The sequence below is a fragment of the Monopterus albus genome, unplaced genomic scaffold (assembly GCF_001952655.1).
Source record: "Monopterus albus unplaced genomic scaffold, M_albus_1.0 scaffold103.1, whole genome shotgun sequence".
Lineage (NCBI taxonomy): Eukaryota > Metazoa > Chordata > Actinopteri > Synbranchiformes > Synbranchidae > Monopterus > Monopterus albus.
This window is the reverse complement of record NW_018127983.1, coordinates 169,547-186,661: the sequence shown is the minus strand read 5'-3', so window position 1 is coordinate 186,661 and position 17,115 is coordinate 169,547. Positions and strand designations below refer to the sequence as shown.

General features: G+C 39.6%; 4 protein-coding genes across 5 annotated transcripts in view; 2 read left to right on the top strand and 2 right to left on the bottom strand.

Moving 5' to 3' along the window:
- tmco1 (transmembrane and coiled-coil domains 1) overlaps positions 1 to 5,091 on the bottom strand; it is a 15,202-nt gene extending 10,111 nt beyond the window's left edge. Inside the window, exons 1-5 of the mRNA XM_020609928.1 lie at positions 5,006 to 5,091; positions 3,983 to 4,060; positions 3,835 to 3,894; positions 3,643 to 3,689; positions 1,819 to 1,886 (exon numbers count right to left, since the gene is read on the bottom strand). Of these exons, the coding sequence (XP_020465584.1) occupies positions 1,819 to 1,886; positions 3,643 to 3,689; positions 3,835 to 3,894; positions 3,983 to 4,060; positions 5,006 to 5,075 (323 nt within the window). The 5' untranslated portion in view covers positions 5,076 to 5,091. The remainder of the gene's footprint in view (positions 1 to 1,818; positions 1,887 to 3,642; positions 3,690 to 3,834; positions 3,895 to 3,982; positions 4,061 to 5,005) is intronic.
- A 91-nt stretch (positions 5,092 to 5,182) lies between these two features.
- uck2a (uridine-cytidine kinase 2a) lies at positions 5,183 to 12,526 on the top strand. Of its 2 annotated transcripts, XM_020609925.1 has the most exons (8): positions 5,183 to 5,258; positions 5,870 to 6,031; positions 7,470 to 7,629; positions 7,782 to 7,878; positions 8,502 to 8,644; positions 11,341 to 11,438; positions 11,537 to 11,585; positions 12,171 to 12,526. In XM_020609925.1, the coding sequence occupies exons 2-8, from the start codon at positions 5,927 to 5,929 to the stop codon at positions 12,305 to 12,307; spliced, it is 789 nt and encodes a 262-aa protein (XP_020465581.1). In that variant the 5' UTR covers positions 5,183 to 5,258; positions 5,870 to 5,926; the 3' UTR covers positions 12,308 to 12,526. The 2 variants fall into 2 exon arrangements, with proteins under 2 accessions (XP_020465581.1, XP_020465582.1); XM_020609926.1 differs by lacking the exons at positions 5,183 to 5,258; positions 5,870 to 6,031; positions 7,470 to 7,629; positions 7,782 to 7,878; positions 8,502 to 8,644 and adding exons at positions 9,418 to 9,614; positions 9,767 to 9,863; positions 10,487 to 10,629.
- Positions 12,527 to 12,628: 102 nt separating this feature from the next.
- Positions 12,629 to 16,293, bottom strand: aatf (apoptosis antagonizing transcription factor). Its single transcript, XM_020609924.1, has one exon. The coding sequence runs from the start codon at positions 15,922 to 15,924 to the stop codon at positions 14,254 to 14,256; it is 1,671 nt and encodes a 556-aa protein (XP_020465580.1). The 5' UTR covers positions 15,925 to 16,293; the 3' UTR covers positions 12,629 to 14,253.
- A 124-nt stretch (positions 16,294 to 16,417) lies between these two features.
- The window catches only part of magoh (mago homolog, exon junction complex subunit), a 1,980-nt gene continuing 1,282 nt past the window's right edge, over positions 16,418 to 17,115 (top strand). Inside the window, exons 1-2 of the mRNA XM_020609929.1 lie at positions 16,418 to 16,608; positions 16,931 to 16,989. Coding sequence (XP_020465585.1) covers positions 16,518 to 16,608; positions 16,931 to 16,989 — 150 coding nt within the window. The 5' untranslated portion in view covers positions 16,418 to 16,517. The remainder of the gene's footprint in view (positions 16,609 to 16,930; positions 16,990 to 17,115) is intronic.

Here is a 17,115-nt window from a genome sequence, read left to right as displayed (position 1 = left end):
ATTCCCCCGGAGGAGCTGGAGGAAGTGTCTGGAGAGAGGGAAGTCTGGGCATCTTTGCTTAGACTGCGGCCCCTGCGACCCGGTCCCGGATAAGTGGAGGAAAATGGATGGATGGATGGATAATGCGAACCTCACACTGCCACATTACCAAGGCCTGGCTGTGGAGGAAAAGGGTGTGAGTGTTGGACTGGCCTGCCTGCAGTCCCGATCCGTCCCCAGTACAGAATGTGTGGCGGATTTTAAAATGCAAACTGTGTTAATGACAGTCCACGACTGTTGTGCACATTAACCCACTTGTTATGTTCATTTCTCAGGAACAGCGGTGATGTTCCTGGGTTAATTTTAATTTTACTAACCATTTCAATCATTATTTAGTGCAGTTGTGTTCTTTACCTCTCACAGATTATGGTTCAGTGAGGATAATGCACTCATTTTTCATAAAAAAAAAAAGCATGTTAAAACTTTTTTTAATGTACATTGGAAAGACCTACATATAAAAGACATTATTTTTATGACACTGATTTTTTTTATTTTTTTATTTTACATTTTGAAATCTTTTCTTTTTATGAAGTGATGTTGATAAACATGAGACACGTCTTCTGTTCCAGGTCAAATTGACCTGAACAATATCTTTGCAATATAAACATGTGGGGGTAGGTTGCAAATATGTGAAATGAACCATTTTCATTTTATATGTTGATTACACATATTAAGCCAAGCAGAAGAAGTTTCATACCAATAAAATATTTTTAACTAGTGTTTTTAGTTTTTTAACTTTACAGTTTGACCCACAATATAACAGGAGGTTTAAATTGGTTAGGGTTTATTAATCCCTATAGGGAATTTCTTACTGATGGCAGTGCTGTTATTCACTCAGACAGAGTCACATAGAGAACCATGGACTTTGAAGCCAGTAAAATAAATAGCAAGCAAAGCATCGGTTATTTTTTGTAAGCCTTAAATGCTCAGCAGTTATACTATCCATAACACAGGCCTGATCTTCTACTTTTAAAGAAGCATAACAGATCATAGTCGTTTTATCTGAGTCACCTTCTGACAAGTGGGACAGACCTCACTGTGTTCTCATTCAATTCAATTTGATAAACTGAAGGTGCATATCAAAATAAAAGGTCCATGTTTAACCATAAAAGACATTTTAGCCTCAGCATGAAGCTCGTCCTCATCGAGTCATTCCAACCCTCTTTATCGCAATCCACAAATGATAATATAGGTATATTCTGCCATTCAAAATCTTTGGGTCACCTCTATTTTTCCAGTTGTTATTAGTGTAATTCAACAACTGAACACACCAGTGCCATTCTTTGCTGACCATCTTGTTCTTTTCTTCTAGGCAGCCTGCAGATGGTTTTATGGCTCATTATCCTGTTATAGCATGAAACTCTTAATGGCCTTTTCCAAATAATGCTACAGTGGGTGTAGCAACAGTTTTTTTCCCCAAACACTACCTGTGTATAAACAAAATTTGTTGTTGTAAGTCATCAACAAATGTCAGGACACCTGTAGGAACTGTGTGCAGCAGTTGACAAGGCTTTGTTTACTTTTAGAGCTGAAGAAAAGATGGAAGTGATCCTATGACTTAATCCCTGAGAAGGCCTGTTTTATACGACATTTACATACATTTTAGTTTACTTCTTTGTACCTTTTAAGGATATATACTGCACTTGAACTGCTTAAATGTCAAAATAATAAGTGAAAAAAGGAGGTGACCACAAACATTTGAACTAGATTTTGTTTACATTTTAAAATCTGAAGAGAAAATTGTTATATCGACTTGACATTACTGTGTGTAACACTTACATGGAATTGAACATGCCCATTAGAGCTGTGAAGCAAAAGCCGATGGCAAACATGGACTTCATGCGCACCTACAAAGAAACACAAGAAAGATTAAAAGTAACTAGTGATTAGGATAAAACTAAACAGTACAACCTAATAGACTATGACTCAAATCCTGTACAATCAGTGACAGTAGTGCAAATAATAACAAGTGGGGCAACTGTGGATCAGTGGGTAGTGTGGTTGTCTCCCAACCCTCCGGTTGGAGGTTCGAATCTCGGTGCCTGCAGTCCACATGTCGAAGTGTCCTTGGGCAAGACACTGGACACCCAAGTTGCCCCCGATGGTTAGAGTCATTGGTGTGAGTTGGCGCCACAGATGGCTGCCTCGGTTCTGTCCCGGAAACTAATTCCTTGTGTGTGTAACATACTTGGCCAAATAAAGGCGGTTATTATTATTATCCTTAAGATTGTCAGATTGTTGTGAGATTGAGATGCACATGGACAGTAGTGCAAATGACCAACAGCAGCCCATATGACGGTAAAAACAGTCAGCAGCAGATTTACATGTAATATAACAAGAGGGGGAATGTACTGGGTTTGTGAAAACAGCAGAGGTAGTCTTTTTATGTTCTGTGGTGGGTCACAGTCTGGGGGCAGGGGGACAGAAGAGGGGAGAATGGACAGCATTCAGCATCCTCACAGCCTGGAGGAGAAAAATGTCCATAAGGGAAGGCAGAGGGATGCCGCAATCTCCCCTCCTCTGTCCCCCTGCCCCCGGACTGTGACCCACTACAGAACATAAAAAGCACCCCCTCAGAGTGGGGGGGTGCTTTAGAGGTTTTCTCCTGAAGTCCACAACGATCTCTTTAGTCTTCCCCACATTGAGGGAGCAGTTTGCGGAGGAAGTAGAGGAATGATTGATCTTTCTTGGCCAGTGTTGTGGTGTTGTTGATCCAGGTGAGGTCCTCAGAGATGTGCACCCCCAGGAAGCTGGTACTGCTCACTCTCTCCACTACAGCACCGTCGATGGGTGCTGTCCAATCTCCCCTCCTCTGTCCCCATGCCCCCATCACTGTTGGTAATGAGGCCAACTACAGCCATGTCATCTGCAAACTTGACAATGTGGTTGGTGCTGTAGGTTGGCACACAGTCGTGGGTCAGCAGTGTGAAGAGCAATGGGCTGAGCACACAGCCCTGCGCTCAGCGTGATGTCTTGGAGATGTTGCTGCTGACCCACACATTTTGTGGCCTCCCTATTAAAAAGTCCAGCACCCAGTTGCAGAGATAGGTTTTGAGTCTCAAATGTCCAAGTTTTTGTGTAAGCAGCTGGGGGATGATTGTGTTGAATGCTGAACTGAAGTCTAGGAACAGCATTCGCACCTACGAGTTTTATGAATCTAGGTGGGTGAGGGCTGGATGGAGAACAGCAGTAATGGCATCCTCTGGGGACCCGTTTGACCTGTATGCAAACTGAAATGGGTCGTGAGAGGGAGGAAGGATGGACTTGACGTTCTGCATGGCCAGCTGCTCGAAGCACTTCATAATAATTGAGGTCAGTGCTACAGGCCGGTAGCCATTGTAACTGGTTGGGTGGGGCTTCTTTGGGATTGGAATTCTACAGGCCGATAGTCACTGTAATGATAATGTAATATTATAGGTAAGCCTGTTAATGATCTCTCATATGATTGTTCTAAAGTACAGATCACAGATATGATGACAGGACAACAACAAACCCAGGCATGATCTCATCTCATATGATCATACTGAGATTATATTAATGCATCTTACTGCACGAAGTTTAGCTATAATACTGTATAGTCACTGTAAACAAGTCAGTTCCCACCATAGAAAGGTCTCTGTTGTTGTTCTTCAGTTTCTCTTCTTGTCTTTCTGTAACACATTGAGAAATACAGATCACTTATCATAAAACACTGCCATTGTGAGGAAAAGATCAGTTCATAAAGGCAGTATGTTGAGGTCTTCCTGATCAGGTTGTACAACTTACAGTATTACAGTTTATTCACTGGGTTCTTACCAATCTTCTTCTTCTGCTGACGTCCTGCAGATTCTGTAATAGTTTCTTTTTTCTTCTCAACTGATATAAAACAAGCAACGGTGAACATATTCATCAGTCCAAAGACAAACAATGAATGTAAAAATGGTAAAAGGCTTGAGTCACTTACGTTTTTTGCTTTGTTTTTCCACTTCAGCCTTTAGCCTCTTGTACTTTTCAGTCCGATACACCAATACCCAGGTAATCCCTGAGAAAATCAAAAGACGAGGTTTCTGTTATATTAATACAGCAATTTAAACTCACTGCCCACTGTATTAGGTACACCTGTACAAATGTATGCAATTCACTGCAATACTTCCACCTTAACATCTGTGTTAGAGGTCTCTTTTTTTGTCCTCCCCAGCTACATACATGAGAGGGTCAGAATAGTAGGATCACCTCTGAATATAATGTAGACCAGTACAACATCACCTTTAACTATGACATATAATTGATAAACATATAATTGATTTTATACATTTATGACAATTTCACCAAAAACTGAAACGTTTTGAGCTTCATAAACACAGATGTTAAGGTAGAAGTGTTACACTGAAATGCATACAACTGTACAGGTGTACCTAATAAAATGTCCGGTGAGTGTATATTACAATTATACTACATAATAAACCATACAAACTGCCACAGAGAATTTTATCCATATTGTATAACATAATTTATTATTTTTATTACAAACTCGACAGGCTTAACCTGTCGTCAGGTCATATTAGCTTGACAGAACAATAAAAATCAAGCCCTTAAACTGTAATGCATATGTTTATTTTGATTTTGTTAACTAGATTGGCTGAAATAGAGAGGAACGATTAAAGAAAACTTCACACTGACGTTATAAAAAGCGTTTCTGGTAGGGTCTCCAAAGACTGTTATTGTGAAACTTTGACCGGAAGTTCTATTCCTTGCCTTCGCCATTTTGACGCTAATGTCAACCATTAGCTTGGTTGGCCAAATCTGGTGCCCAGCTATGAAACCGCGGGTCTTAAAAATACATACATTAAAATCAGTGATTACACATAAAGATAGCAATGCTTCTTCGCTGCGCATTCCAAAATGGTGTAAAAAGTTAATTTATCAGCGTGTTTGTTTGGTGATAGCAAAATGTATGCAGTAAACCTGTCAGGAGGATTTCACCCACCTTCGGCTAACAGCGCTGTACAAACAGAGATGAACACGATCAGAATCGTGTCTGCAAACATAGTACTCATGGCGATAATGTCCCGTTAGCTGACCGTAGAGATGTATAAATATAATACCTTTTATTCGAGATAATACTCTGACCACATTACACTTATCCTATGTTTAGTTTCAAAGAGCCAGGTCAGCATTGCTGCAGAGGTCACACATTTGGAGAGCACTTCCGGTTCATCAGCCTGACCAGAAAAAGAAATGTATGTTTCTATAATTAAAAACTACTTATGACCCTAGACTGTATGTATATGCTTATGACCGAATCATAGAGGTGCACATTTGGTCATGTTTTTAGACTAAATTGTCAGATTACAGTGTATTTTTGTCTCCTGTAAGCTATGTATAAGATTAGCATAATGATGGAAAGCATCTTTCTGACAGTGTCAAAACAATCACGAAACATGTTCACTACAAAGCTTATAACTTATAGCCTAAATGGAAGGTTATTATACTAAAAGCATTACTGATAAGCTAATTAGTTGAAATTAACATTGTTTTAACACATTATTTCAAATGTGGTATGTGGCAATAAAGAGCTGAGTTCGAAAGAATATCAATTTATGTTGGACTTTTCAAAATAAAAGTTACAAAGTGCTTCATAATAAAAGACGAGCACAAAAGACAAGCACAAACATGAAACAGCAGATTGCGATCATGATGAATTTTTAATATAACCTTCCCTACTCTGATTTCATCGCTAACAACATTATCATCATTATAAGCACCATCACATTAACCACCAATATCATATTTTTGGGTCCCCACTAACATCCGCATCATCAACATCTTCATCATCGACACAATCATCCAGTGGGAGGAGCACAGACACTCCATGTGTCAGAGGGCTGCATCGCGCTGCAGATGAAGCATGGCAGGAGACAGCGAGACAAAGCCAGGTGACCAAGCCGAAAATGAGAGCAATAATAAGCAGCCTTTCCTCATTGGTGTGGCTGGAGGCACTGCCAGCGGCAAGGTTGGCATTCACGTTATATTAGAGATTTTTGTATTGCATGGTATTCATTAGGTGTTTATTGTATTTTGTTGTATGAACGGACACAGACAATGTGTTTAATGAAATTTAGAGATGACGCGCCTTTTACGATTATAGCGTATTTACTCTGTTTCTGATGGGTTAACTGGTCATGCTGATTGACCAGTAGCCTGATGAGTGTAGTGTAGGCCTCCTTATGGTATGCCAAATCATGTTAACATGTGCATGTCCAACACGTCCAAATAAGCGGTTAATAAAGTAGCCTATAAGGACTCTCATATATAGTATTTTCAATTTTTTTTCAATGTAGGGAGATATAAAAGCAGGTTTAGGATCAGAGTAAAGAGAAAAGTGAGATTTGAGTTAATTGCATCAGCTGTGTGAGGTCTGCTACCTTACAAATGCATGAAAATTAAAGACCACAAATAAAACCCATTTAAATACTCTAAAAGATGTCATGCTGTAGGTTATGACATAGATTTAAGAATATCAAATATCCACATGTTATAGCAGAGTGTGTTTTTTTTTAATGATGTATATTTCTTCTGGTGGATCTGCCACTATCACACTGGATTTTTCTTCTTACACTGAAATATCCACGGTCTCTCAGGCTGTGTGTCAGGCCCCCTCTTATTTTCAGATCACCTCATTTCACTGGCTGGTTCATTGGCACTGAGATGCTGAATATCTGCATTATCATTATCTGTTCTGTATCCAGTATTTGCAGTGTTTCAGGGCCTTTGAAGAGTTGTGTCTAAGTGTTGCTGTTTCTTTTGAATACAAAAAAAAAAATGAATCATTGGTTTTGTATTTTATTGCATGGTTACTTTGCAAAGGTAATTGGGATGCACATAAGGCAAAATATTATTTAATCAAAAAATGTATTTATTTATTATTATGTATGACAGATTAGGTTATTGTTATGTGAGAGAAGCAGTGAAACAAGCCAAGCTGTTTTGCCTCCAGGCTGCAGTTTGTGACATTTTTGATGCTGTAAACCTGGTAGTTAGTTCAATGTATTTAATATTTAAGTAGCCTTGACATAAGTTGGTGACAGTAGGTTGATTTTATAGATGATTAAATAAACAAACTTTAAGTTGTGGCTCAGCAGACAGTTGTTTGTGGGTTTGACTTTCTCCCACAGGAGTAACTGCTCACAGAACCACCTGTTCTCCCACATGTTATCTGAATAGGGAGTAAGCTGCAGTCTATGTGCGTGCCAGCTTTTAAATACACTGTGTTTTGTAAGAACACACCTGGCTATCTTTCAAGGGCAGAAAGACATGAGTAAACTAAATAAAGTATAAATTAAAGTTTATGTGTTTTACAATCAGCCACGCTTTCCAAAATTGAAAGGATGTGGAAATTAGATCAAAGGGTCAGTATTTTTTCACACTTATCGTTTTTCTTCTGTGGCTAGTCGTCAGTGTGCAACAAGATCATGGAGCTGCTGGGGCAAAACGAGATTGACCACCACCAGAGGCAAGTTGCCATCCTCAGCCAGGACAGCTTCTACAGGGTCCTCACACCAGAGCAGAAGGCCAAGGCACTCAGGGGCCAGTTCAATTTTGACCACCCAGGTATGTTTATGTTAGTCACTAAAATGCCTTGATGCTTTCACACATTATCTGGCAACGTGGTAATCGGGGATGGATGTTTGCTGGCCTCTAATGGCTGCATTTAATTTCTTCTTCTGCTAAGATTTTAATTGCTAATCTTTCCTTCTGTATAGATGCATTTGACAATGACCTCATAATCACAACTCTTTGGGACATCAAGGAGGGAAAAACAGTACACATCCCTGTTTATGACTTCGTTTCTCATTCCAGGTAAATGAGTCTTACCAAGTCCATAAAGATACAAAATTAAGGTCGTTTATTTAGGTGTCAGCCCACTTACTATGAAAGAGTGATCTGATGTGTCATGATGTAAGAATAACATTAACTTTAATAACAAACAGACCTGTGGTCAAATAATTACATTTTACACAAACTGATTTTCATATCATAGTAAAATGAATAGAAGCCAATGGCTTCCTGGAATGTAGGAGAAACATATCTGAAAATATCAAACACCACATTACTTTGGAATATCATCATTAGTATTGCAAAGTATGTGCAAAATGGAGTAAATGAGCTGAATTCTGCAAAAACACTGGAATGATCCTTTTGAACTTTGACTTTTGTGTTTTTTTTTATCTGTATGCAATGCACTGCAACAGTTAAACATTGACTGTGCCCCTTTGGAAATGAGAAATAACATTCTTTCTGTTACAAAGGAGAAGTACAGTTTATTAGCAATAAAACACATGACCTATCAGTTCAATCCATCATGGGATTATACTGATACAGTCTTACTTGTTCTGGCTACTACTACTATTACTACTCAGAAAATATTACATGGGTATACTTTAAGTGTTTTTCTAGCCTACTTAATGTCTTTTGTGTGACAGGAAGGAAGAGACAGTGGTAGTGTACCCTGCTGATGTGGTGCTGTTTGAGGGTATCCTGATGTTCTACTCTCAGGAGATTCGAGACCTTTTCCAGATGAAGCTGTTTGTGGACACTGATGCAGACACACGGCTATCTCGTAGGGGTAAGACACACAAGCATGACTAGACAATTCCGTAAAAATATTAAAATACAAGAGACAAGTCTAATATTCACTGAAAGAGATGTAAAGCAAAAGGAATGGTCTGGCAATTTGGGCCAAACTCTTGACAAGAAGATCAATAGTAATCTCATGCCTGTATGCTAAATATGAAGCTAAAAAAAAAATGAATCATTGGTTTTGTATTTTATTGCATGGTTACTTTGCAAAGGTAATTGGGATGCACATAAGGCAAAATATTATTTAATCAAAAAATGTATTTATTTATTATTATGTATGACAGATTAGGTTATTGTTATGTGAGAGAAGCAGTGAAACAAGCCAAGCTGTTTTGCCTCCAGGCTGCAGTTTGTGACATTTTTGATGCTGTAAACCTGGTAGTTAGTTCAATGTATTTAATATTTAAGTAGCCTTGACATAAGTTGGTGACAGTAGGTTGATTTTATAGATGATTAAATAAACAAACTTTAAGTTGTGGCTCAGCAGACAGTTGTTTGTGGGTTTGACTTTCTCCCACAGGAGTAACTGCTCACAGAACCACCTGTTCTCCCACATGTTATCTGAATAGGGAGTAAGCTGCAGTCTATGTGCGTGCCAGCTTTTAAATACACTGTGTTTTGTAAGAACACACCTGGCTATCTTTCAAGGGCAGAAAGACATGAGTAAACTAAATAAAGTATAAATTAAAGTTTATGTGTTTTACAATCAGCCACGCTTTCCAAAATTGAAAGGATGTGGAAATTAGATCAAAGGGTCAGTATTTTTTCACACTTATCGTTTTTCTTCTGTGGCTAGTCGTCAGTGTGCAACAAGATCATGGAGCTGCTGGGGCAAAACGAGATTGACCACCACCAGAGGCAAGTTGCCATCCTCAGCCAGGACAGCTTCTACAGGGTCCTCACACCAGAGCAGAAGGCCAAGGCACTCAGGGGCCAGTTCAATTTTGACCACCCAGGTATGTTTATGTTAGTCACTAAAATGCCTTGATGCTTTCACACATTATCTGGCAACGTGGTAATCGGGGATGGATGTTTGCTGGCCTCTAATGGCTGCATTTAATTTCTTCTTCTGCTAAGATTTTAATTGCTAATCTTTCCTTCTGTATAGATGCATTTGACAATGACCTCATAATCACAACTCTTTGGGACATCAAGGAGGGAAAAACAGTACACATCCCTGTTTATGACTTCGTTTCTCATTCCAGGTAAATGAGTCTTACCAAGTCCATAAAGATACAAAATTAAGGTCGTTTATTTAGGTGTCAGCCCACTTACTATGAAAGAGTGATCTGATGTGTCATGATGTAAGAATAACATTAACTTTAATAACAAACAGACCTGTGGTCAAATAATTACATTTTACACAAACTGATTTTCATATCATAGTAAAATGAATAGAAGCCAATGGCTTCCTGGAATGTAGGAGAAACATATCTGAAAATATCAAACACCACATTACTTTGGAATATCATCATTAGTATTGCAAAGTATGTGCAAAATGGAGTAAATGAGCTGAATTCTGCAAAAACACTGGAATGATCCTTTTGAACTTTGACTTTTGTGTTTTTTTTTATCTGTATGCAATGCACTGCAACAGTTAAACATTGACTGTGCCCCTTTGGAAATGAGAAATAACATTCTTTCTGTTACAAAGGAGAAGTACAGTTTATTAGCAATAAAACACATGACCTATCAGTTCAATCCATCATGGGATTATACTGATACAGTCTTACTTGTTCTGGCTACTACTACTATTACTACTCAGAAAATATTACATGGGTATACTTTAAGTGTTTTTCTAGCCTACTTAATGTCTTTTGTGTGACAGGAAGGAAGAGACAGTGGTAGTGTACCCTGCTGATGTGGTGCTGTTTGAGGGTATCCTGATGTTCTACTCTCAGGAGATTCGAGACCTTTTCCAGATGAAGCTGTTTGTGGACACTGATGCAGACACACGGCTATCTCGTAGGGGTAAGACACACAAGCATGACTAGACAATTCCGTAAAAATATTAAAATACAAGAGACAAGTCTAATATTCACTGAAAGAGATGTAAAGCAAAAGGAATGGTCTGGCAATTTGGGCCAAACTCTTGACAAGAAGATCAATAGTAATCTCATGCCTGTATGCTAAATATGAAGCTACAACCTGCTGCCGGTAAGCTTAGCTTAACATAAAGACTGGATGGGGGAAACTACCGTAGCTCTGTCTGAAGATAAAAACTTCCACCTATCAGCCTTTCTAAAGATCACAGATTAACATGTTTTATTTTTATTTGTTTAATCAGTACACAAACCAAAGTGTAATGAGATTTTTTGCAAGGGCTATGTACAGTATGTACAAGCACAGTAACTTCCTGGAGTCAGCCGTCACCATATGATGATATGACCATGATATGACCCACTGTAGAACCACAACATGCTAGTTTTATATGTCACTTTTTGTACAGACTAAATAATCAAGATATAACATGTTAATTTGGGAGTTTTGGAGGTACAGGTAGGTAGTTTTTAAAAAAAATCTTTGGGCAGAACTAAGCTAACTGTTTCCAGTCTTTCTGCTAAGATAAGCTAACCAGTGGCTGACTGTAGCTTCGTGTTTACCATAAAGACAGGAATGATATTTTTCTCATCTAACTTGCCCAAAATATCTTTTTTAAAGAAAACGTTTCATTATTTTCAGTGCTGCGTGACATAAGTGAACGTGGCCGGGACTTGGAAAGCGTTCTAACACAGTACATCACCTTTGTCAAGCCTGCATTTGAAGAGTTCTGTCTACCAGTGAGTGCAAGTACCTACACAGCTCAAGTTAGCATTTTTGTATCCCTGAACACAGACTTGTGGATAAACCTTTTTCCCTTTTTGTTGGCACCACTTAGACAAAGAAATATGCTGATGTTATTATACCAAGAGGAGCTGATAACACTGGTGAGTATTTGTGCTTTTAACTTGGGAGATTCTTCAAGTACACGGTATTAGAGAAAAGATTTCTGAAACGAAATGTTTGAGACTCTAGTCTCAACAGTGTTATCGTGAAGGACACAGCTGTGTTTATTGTTGACCTCTTGAGCTGGGAACTGTGCTCTTGAGAATAAGGAAGCAAAAGCATCTTCTGGTGGGAGAACAAAGCTGCTTTGTCTGTTGATGTGAGAAAAGAATTCAAAAGTGTCCAAAACAAGTTGCAAAAGAAAACCATACTATATGTTGGAGCAGGACCCTGACCTATCATTAGGTTGTGCTGCATTGCCATATTTGAGACACAGTTGCCTCAGAATTTTTGAAAAATAATTACCCGAGTTAAAAATCTTTTTATTGCGCAGTGGATGGGATATTTTTTCATCCAGATGGTTAGAAGCATTACAGAAATATTTCCAGATCAGTGTTAAGTTTTGTTAACCTTCTGGCTTACACAAAGAGTACTTTTCAAAAATCTGCAATTATGCCTCAAATGTAATGGTAATACACTGGTAATACATGAGACAACAGTCTAACAGTCTCTTTATCTCTCCACAGTTGCTATAAATCTCATAGTTCAGCACATTCAGGATATTCTAAATGGTGGTTTGACTAAACGACTGAATGGGTGGTTTAATGATTATGGAACAACGAAGAAGCAACCAAACCTGGAGTCCAGTAGTCGGCCCCACTGAGCGCAGCACTCAGGAAGATTCACCTGCACGTGCCAAATGTGTTCTATAGCGTGACTAACAAGGCAGGAGTAACTGCCAGGAAATCAAGACCTTTTGACTTCTGCTTGGACCGAGGAAATCAAAAAAGGAGGAGTTGGTTTAAAGCACTTGTATTCAGTTATATTTTTTTCTTTAGCTTGCGAAGCATATGAGATAGAAGGCAAACAAATAGAAAGGGGCTAGTTTGTAATCTTACTTAAAGCTGCTGCTGCTTGTCTGTACCGCAGCACTGAAAAGCAACACCTGCGTACTGTGAAAAAGGAGTTATGGTGTCTAAAACAAATAGTGGACACTTTAACCATACAATACATGCAATGTAGCAACATGCTGTTTGATGGCAGGGCCTTACCCTACCTCACTGTGTGACCTTACCCTTTATCAATGCAACTTGCAAGCTCTCTATAAGGCATATTTTGATTTTGGAAATAATGTACTAATGGGGTGAGATTTCTAATGTTTGTTTGGCCCCAGGCTGTAGTTGCCTTTTGTAAATCAAAACTACATATTAGGCAAATAAAACAACCAGTTTCTTCCTCAAATAAGATGATGTATGAAATCATCACCAAAGATGATCTTCTGTACTGTCTTTGTGGACTAATTGAGTTTTACCTTAATGCAGTATTGACATTACTGTAACTCAATGAGATGTCAGTAATATAACAAACAACTATGTTGTTATGGACTTACCACAAAGTATTATTTTCTTTGATTCCCTTAAATTAGAATCCTCAGGCACACTTGTATGCAAATTTTCATTTAAATTATGCATTCAGTTCCCAATGCAAATGCATTCTCATAGTTTTCTTCATGTGTACATATTTCTTAAGATAAACCTCTCAGGTATTCTTTGCTTCCTTGAGTTGACACATCTGTCACTAACAACTTCATGTGTTTGATTCAAAAATTTCCATTTCTGGTTGTCATTTTATGTCACTCTGCCTCAGTTAAGTCTAATCTGTGTTCAAGTGCCACATGCTGCTTCGTGGTCTGTCTATTCTAATTACCCAGAAAAGATTACACGTTTCACTCGATACAGTGAAGTCATGTAGTGGCCATCTGGGCCATATGTACCTTTGAGGACACTGAGGTCATGTCATTTTTCTGCAGTGCATGTAATGTCATAAGTCTAGTGAACAGCTGTGTGCAAAATCCTGCAAAGACTGCATCCTAATTCTCAACAGTTTTCAGTTTGTAGTGTGAGCACACAAAAGTGAGAATAATAAAATTCAATTAAAACAGACAGTATGCACAAAGTATTTCTGAATGTGCCGTTGATGGACAGTTCTCCCACACTGCAATGCACAAAGTGAAATGGTATACCCCCCCCCACCATTGGCAGTGACATTTTAAAACTGCAGTTTGGTTAACGATGGCACAAGTACTGTATCATTTTCTGTTAGTTTAAAAAAGTATGAACTTGTTGGATACTAACTGAAAAAACATCATACTATAAAGATTAGTACACCCTAATACAATTTGTGTGGTATATGGAATTGGTACTCAGCATATATAATATGTTTGGGGGCAATCTGAAATAAACACTTGACCTGAACCATATGAGACTTGTTGACAGAAGAAAAAGCACACATTTGTTTTCCTTCAATTCCATTTAACACTTTCTATGTATTATGTACATATTTCAGTTTTTTATCACAATTTGGTCAGTAGGCAACAACACATACTGTAGAATTGTACTCAGTAAAAGGTATTTATTAAAAATTACATGTGCCCTCTGAGTCTATTTTATTCCTGTCAAGTCGGAGCACCAGAACTGTCCAACCAATGTGAAGAGCAGGCACAGTCTCCATCCTAATCCACACTGCTGCCCAGCCTCAATCCTGGGTATGTAGAGAAGGCACTGATCAGTTTATATCCTAGCATCTGAGATGTGCTCCAAAAGTACCTCCTTAATGTGACTCTCTGACTGAGGAGTTCTGGCCAAAGAGGCCACGATACAGTTCACTGCGTGCCTCGTCACTCATTGAGCTGTGGTCAATTGGTGCCATAAAATTGACCAGTTTACTGTGAATGTGAAATCTGACTTTACGTCCCTTGCTGGCTTTGGTATCTACTTTCTTCTTTATCTTGCTGCGCAATTTCTGGATGGCCAGCCACTGCCTGCCCATAGCCACCTGGTCATTGGAATCTGTTGCACTCGTCTTGCGCTCAATCAGCTCTCTTAGCAGCTGGTGGTAGAAATCATCATCATCAAATATGTCCTCATCCAGATCTTTGAGATGCATGTTTGCTTTCAGCGGCTGCTCTACATCCCCTCCTTCATTGGTGATGGTCTCAGAGGTCTCCTTTTTTCCCAAGACTCTGTATTCTGAGCGTCGGATCTGGGTGCGTCGCACCAGCCTCTCTTTGTCCATCAGCACCTGCTCCACCTGGGTCAGGATGTCCCTATCAAATGCCCCAAAACCCTTGTTGCTCTTGCCCGTGGTCAGTCTGGTTTTGTCATGCCACTTCCGTAGTGTGGCGTTGCAGTAAGGTTGGAATGCTGAAAAACGTTTGGCCATGAAGTCTGGGTAGTCTGCCATCTCCAGCTTCTGTTTCCGTGCTCCACCCTTGTGCACTGATCCCTCTTCATCCTCATTCTCATCACTGTTTATCTCATCATCGGCCTTCCCCAGAACGATGGCCCTCATGTCTGGGTTCTGGTACAGCAGCTGATCATGCAGCTCCAGCAGGGACCTTTGAAGAGCTTTTAAAGCCTTGTGGGTGTTCTTCAGTGCCCCCGCAAACTCAGGACCCCCTATGCTCTTGAACTCTGTGAATGTGTCCGGCTGTGGAAGCTGGTTGGCTGTCACCAGAGCTTTCTGGAGTTTGATTCGACCCTTGAGCATTTGATCCCACAGAGCCAACTGGTTCTTCACAGCCTTCCCTTTCTCAACCTCTGCATCTACTTTCTCTTGAGAAAATGTGCGAACAGTTCCGTCTTCTTCACCATCTTCATCATCATCTTCCTTCTCATCAACATAGCTCTCATCTTCATCACTGCCTTCAGTCTCCTTGCCACTATCAGCATCATCATCGTCCCCACTCACTCCCAGGTCATCCATGCCCTCAGTCAGCTTGGAGAAGTCCACTCCCTGAGGGAAGATGAAGTCAGTGCCCTTCATCTTAAATGGCAGCTTGGCATCTAGCTGTGCATCACTTCCCACCAACTCCTCTTCATCAGCCTTTAAATCATTTTCACTATCAGCAGCAGCCTCTTCCTCCCCCATAGAACTCTCCTCCTCCCCCATAGGACTCTCTTCCTCATCTTCTTCTAAATCTTCTGTGCTACCTTCCTCGTCTTCTTCTTCTTCCTCCTCAGCAGATCCCTCAATATCCATCAGCAGCTGTTTACGAGAGACTGCCTTCCCCACGTACCGTCTGTCTGTGTCTGAGAGCAGGGATGTATTGTGCTTCCGCAGGGCACTGAGGCCGAAGCCATCTTCGTCGTCGTCGTCGTCGTCATGGAACCTTTCGATGACCCTGGCTTTGGTCGCGTCGTCATCGTAATCTTCTGGATCCGCAAATTTGGGCAAAGGATTCAACAACTCCTCAAGCTCTTGGGAAAACGAGCCTGCCATGACTAGATAGTTACAGTACTTACACGTGCGTTGTCGGCAACACAGTTCATCGAAGGTGATGACGTTAGTTACATGCGACGTCGCTGGAGATTGTGAGATTTTAAAACCCTGGGTAGAGTCTTTCAGGCAAAACCTTTTTGTGTATACATACTGCCTTTTTTGTAGAAATTTGATCAAGATAAGCCGCAGAATGAACACTTAAGTTATTAAATTAAAGAAGCATTTTAAGATCAACAATACTAAGAATGAATCGGAGAAATCAAACCTAACCCAGAAGAGTCAATAAGAAAAGAAACTGAAAAAAAAACGTTTTTTTTTTGTCATTGATGTTTGCACGCGGGATTCTGTATATCTTTTAAATTGTCGAGTTTTGTGGTATTCCACATTTAAAAATAATGCCATGTGTTCTAAAGCAGGAACGACGGAGTAATACATCCATAGCGTTCCCGAAAGACTAAAATCTGGGCAGGAAAGTCAATATCCCGGTGATCCTTTGCGCATGCGTGCATGATTGGCAAAGCACCGAACAGGTCGTGTTAGCTGAGTTGTGCTTCGCAAATTTCACCCGAAAGAGTACTTTTTGGAGAGTAAATATGTCAACAAGTGATTTCTATTTGAGATATTATGTTGGGCACAAGGGGAAGTTTGGACATGAGTTCCTGGAATTTGAATTCAGACCTGACGGTAAGTTCAGTAAGCGTTACAAAAGATGCTTTGGTTGACCTGCGTATAAGCTAACGTCGCTAGCAGTGGGTAGGCCGCACTTAAAACGAGCTACTAGCGCCAATTTTTTTTAATGGTTTTCACTATATTAGAAATGATAGTTGTTTATGTTTAGACCGTAATAATGCCTTAATACTTACTATGAATGCAGCAATGTTTAATCAATGCTTTATGCGCGTATAATCGCCATGTGGCCTAAAGGGGTTGTAATAAATGCATGCATATTGTTAAAAGTGATGAATTGTTTAGAATTTAAACTGAAAGCTAAATATTTTATTTGCAGGTAAACTGAGATATGCAAACAACAGCAACTACAAGAACGATGTCATGATCAGGAAAGAGGTGAGTTATGTTTATGAACTAGTTACTTTTGGAGAAACTGTTAAGCGTAATCATTGATAGTTAATTCTCTTTCGGTTTTTGTGGTAATTTTGATAAAACCTGGATGTAAACTAGGAGTAGTGGCTG

Excerpts from the sequence above, each read along its gene's own strand:
- uck2a (XM_020609925.1), top strand. The coding sequence starts at position 5,927 with ATGGCAGGAGACAGCGAGACAAAGCCAGGTGACCAAGCCGAAAATGAG. Across the intron at positions 7,630-7,781 it reads GTTCAATTTTGACCACCCAG|ATGCATTTGACAATGACCTC; the intron begins GTATGTTTATGT and ends CCTTCTGTATAG. Across the intron at positions 11,439-11,536 it reads TTGAAGAGTTCTGTCTACCA|ACAAAGAAATATGCTGATGT; the intron begins GTGAGTGCAAGT and ends GGCACCACTTAG.
- aatf (XM_020609924.1), bottom strand. The coding sequence starts at position 15,924 with ATGGCAGGCTCGTTTTCCCAAGAGCTTGAGGAGTTGTTGAATCCTTTG.